The following is a 3,608-nucleotide window of genomic DNA, read 5'->3' as shown; positions in this document are numbered from 1 at the left end:
AAAACATATATATTTTTTAAAAAATCACACACACAGCAATTTGGGGAAGGGTTCAAATCCAGAGGAAGTGAATTGGCTGCCCGCCCTGGGTGGGGCAGCATCTCCTTTAACTCCTGGCCCTCCAGGTGATTATGACACAGCGGCTTGCTGGAGAGACAGGTCTTCTTTAATTTTTGTTTGCTTGCTTGTTTGTTTTTAATAGCCTGATGTTCTGGATGTTTCCACACTGAATGTAGGGTCTTAAACTTTGCAAGAGATGTACTCTCAAAGCACCCAGAAATCGATGGCATTTTTATACACCAATAATGAATTCTCAGAAAGAGAGACTAAACAAACAATCCCATTTACGACTGCAATAAACAAAGTAAGATACTTAGCAATACACTTAACCAAGGAGGTAAAAGGTAAAAGACTTGTACTCGGAAAACTACAGGACATTATAAAAAGATATAGAGGAAGATATAAAGAAGTGGAAGAATATACCGTGTTCATGGATTGGTAGAATCAACATCATTAAAATGTCCATACTACACAAAGCAATCTATAAATTCAATGCAATCCCTATTAAAATACCAACACCATATTTCACTGATCTAGAACAAATACTCCAAAAATTTATATGGAATGAAAAAAAGACCCTGAATAGCCATAGCAATCCTGAGAAAGAACAAAGTTGGAGGGATCACAATACCAGATTTTCCTACATAATAAAAGGCTAATATGCAAATCTACTGAATGGCAGAACAACTGGTTGCTCTGACTACAATGACCACTAGGGGGCATATGCTCAACACAGGAGCTGCCCCCTGTGGTCAGTGCCTCCCACAGGGGGAGTGCCCCTCAGCCAGAAGCCCTGAGCCGGCTCACCGCTGGCCAGCACAGTGGTGGTGGCGGGAGCCTCTCCCACCTCCTTGGCAGCGCTAAGGATGTCCCAGGGCTCTGGACTGCGAGAGAGCACAGGCCTGGCTGAGGGACCCCCCTCCCCCCTCCCCTCTTCAGGCTCCCCCCACAGTGCAGGAATTTCATGCACTGGGTGTCTAGTCAAACTATATTCCAAAGCCACTGTAATCAAAACAGCCTGGTACTGGCACCAGAACAGACACATAGACCAATGGAACAGAACAGAGAGCCCAGAAATCGACCTAAGCCATTATGCTCAATTAATATTTGACAAAGGAGGCAAGTGCATACAATGGAGTCAAGACAGGCCCTTCAATAAACGGTATTGGGGAAATTGGACAGATATGTGCAAAAAAATGAAACTAGACCACCAACTTACACCATACACAAGAGTAAACTCAACACGGACATGGGAGGAAAGAAGCAGGGAAGGCAAAACCTGGCGTCTCTATGGTACCAAACACCAACATCGACTCCTGCACAGATGCACACCTCTCAGCAGAACCCTCTGCCTGCACAGGCCACCCCTCACCCCTTCCCTGCCGCCACCAAGACCTCACTGTCCAGAGCTCCATCATGACAGTGGAGTCTCCCCAGCACCTGCAGACTCCCCCGCTGGCGAGCCCCCAGCCCACCCACTCCCAGCCCATGCAAAGCCATCCGCCCGTCATTGCAGCCACCCCACCGGCTGTGACTACACAGCAGGGTGTTACACCACCTCCCGCAGAACCCCACTCACAAGCTGCCTTTGCTGACTCCTGGAGCCCAAGACCAGCAAACTGGGCCCCCAGCGGGAGAGCAGCAGGCCCGTGAAGCCCCCAGAGGAGGAGGTACCCATTCCCAGGACAAGAACAGCGAGGCCTCAGATGCTGCAGCGGTCTCTATAGGAAGCCCGGGTGCAAGCACGTGGACATGGAGGCGCTGGGCCTGCGCTCATCTTGTGACGTCATCAGGTATCCCATGGAGATGAGCACAATCACGTGTAAACTAAAGGCCAGGAAGTCTCGAGATGACTCAGAATTGGGTGCCCAAGTCCGGTTGATGTGGTCTTAACTGCTCCGGGTCCCACCCTCCCGACCACGAGGGCCATGGCTCGGAGGGTTCAGGACGTCTTCACCGTGAAGCTGGAGAAGCGGCAGGAGGACTCCAAGGCGCGCGGGATGGCCGTTCCCTCCCGCAGGGGGCCCCCCGGCCCCCCGGCTGCGAACCCCTTGGACAGCAGCCTCCGGGAGAGACCCTCGACCAGCAAGACCAGTAAGACTAAGAGGGAGCCAGCCCCCGAGGTGGTGGAGATGCGGAAGCAGTTTCAGATCGTGGAGGAGCAGCTCATGGCCGTGACGCGGGCCAGGAAGGTCGCAGAAGAGAAGAAAGAGAGAGACAAGAAGGAGAAGAAGGAAAAGGAGGCGAAGACAAAGGAAGCCGAGAAGGCCAAAAGCCTGGCCAAGGAGCTGCTTCCCGCCAGTGCCAAGGGCAGCCGCAGCAGCAGCAGCAGTAGCAGCAGCAGCAGGACGAGCGAGAAGCAGCGTGAGTTCCGGCAAAAACAATCCCTGGCGCCCCAGCAACAGAAGACCACGCTGGCGGAGTCCCTGGCCAGGGACAGAACCCGGTACATGACCCGCAAGGACAAGTGCCAGCTGGCCCGGGACCTCAGCAAGCTCCCCGAAAAGAAGCTGGGCGGCCTGGCGCGCATCCTCCGCTCCCGGGAGCCCAAGTTCAAGAAGATCAGCAACAACAGGATGGACGTGGACTTGGGCACCCTGAAGCTGTCCACGCTGTGGGAGCTGAAGGACTACCTCGCGTCCTGCTTGCAGAAGACGGAGAAAGCCGCGGCCGGGCCAGCGGACGCGGTTGCCAGCACCTCCGGGTTGGGGTCGCAGTCCATTTCGCAGACGCAGACGCAGTCGGAGTCCGAGTCGGAGTGGGAGTCCACCAGCTCCGATGACTCCTAGGAAGCGGGTCCCTGTTGATTGCACAGGGACGGTTAATAAAATGATGGTCTCACACCCTCCCTAGCAAATCTAGGTTTCGTGCATTTTTCTTTTTCTACGAAATGGCCAGGAGTTATGGGATTCCTCAGGGCCCTGGGCCTCTCCCCGGGGCACGTTGGTCATGTTCATCAGGGCAGCTCCTACCTGATGAGAAGGCCCCCTCTGGGAAGGCTGCTTGCCTGGCTGGCCACTGGGTGCCTTGGTGCAAACTGCCCGGCTGACCCGCCCGCCTCCTTGGTCATCTGGGCTCCTCTGGGTGGGTGGCATCTCCCAGAGGGGATGACAGCCCCCCTGCACATGCACACATGTGTTGTTGCTCCATGTACAAGGCCCGATCACACATTGTAGAACCCTAGAGGCTCTGGGGGGAGTGGGGCGGGTAAGGGATAAGGGGGTGGAGTAGGGGGATGGGGGGAATGGGGGATGGGGGTGGGGATAGAGGGATGGGGATGGGGGGGGTGGGGGGGGATGCTGGAGCTAGAACGCAGAGCTAAGGCCGAACTGAGGCAGTTATAGCTGCTTTGCATGGGCACTGGCTCCTGCTCACTTGTTTTCTCTCTCTTCACCTTTATGTCTTTTTCTGAGGCTCTGGATCCTAACTGCTTCCCTCCTGGACCTGGCAGTGACCTTAGCCCTGGGGAGATCTCATGCAGCCTAAGGAAGAATATTCTAGCACCTAGAACTTTCCCAAGTGGGGAACAATGGCTGCTCGCCCTGCAG

The 3,608-nt window shown here is 54.7% G+C and overlaps 1 protein-coding gene across 1 annotated transcript; it reads left to right on the top strand.

Annotated features, from left to right (window-relative positions):
- Nucleotides 1-1,350: 1,350 nt before the first annotated feature.
- LOC102438626 (bromodomain-containing protein 4-like) lies at nt 1,351-2,849 on the top strand. Its single transcript, XM_023755407.1, is given in 5 exon segments — nt 1,351-1,590; nt 1,665-1,735; nt 1,737-1,950; nt 1,952-1,983; nt 1,985-2,849. Coding segments are annotated over 5 exon segments (1,422 nt in total).
- Nucleotides 2,850-3,608: the final 759 nt, after the last annotated feature.

This window comes from Myotis lucifugus, unplaced genomic scaffold (assembly GCF_000147115.1).
Source record: "Myotis lucifugus unplaced genomic scaffold, Myoluc2.0 scaffold_76, whole genome shotgun sequence".
NCBI classification, from domain to species: domain Eukaryota; kingdom Metazoa; phylum Chordata; class Mammalia; order Chiroptera; family Vespertilionidae; genus Myotis; species Myotis lucifugus.
Note: the sequence above shows the minus strand (reverse complement) of the source record. Positions and strands in the feature narration are given on the sequence as shown.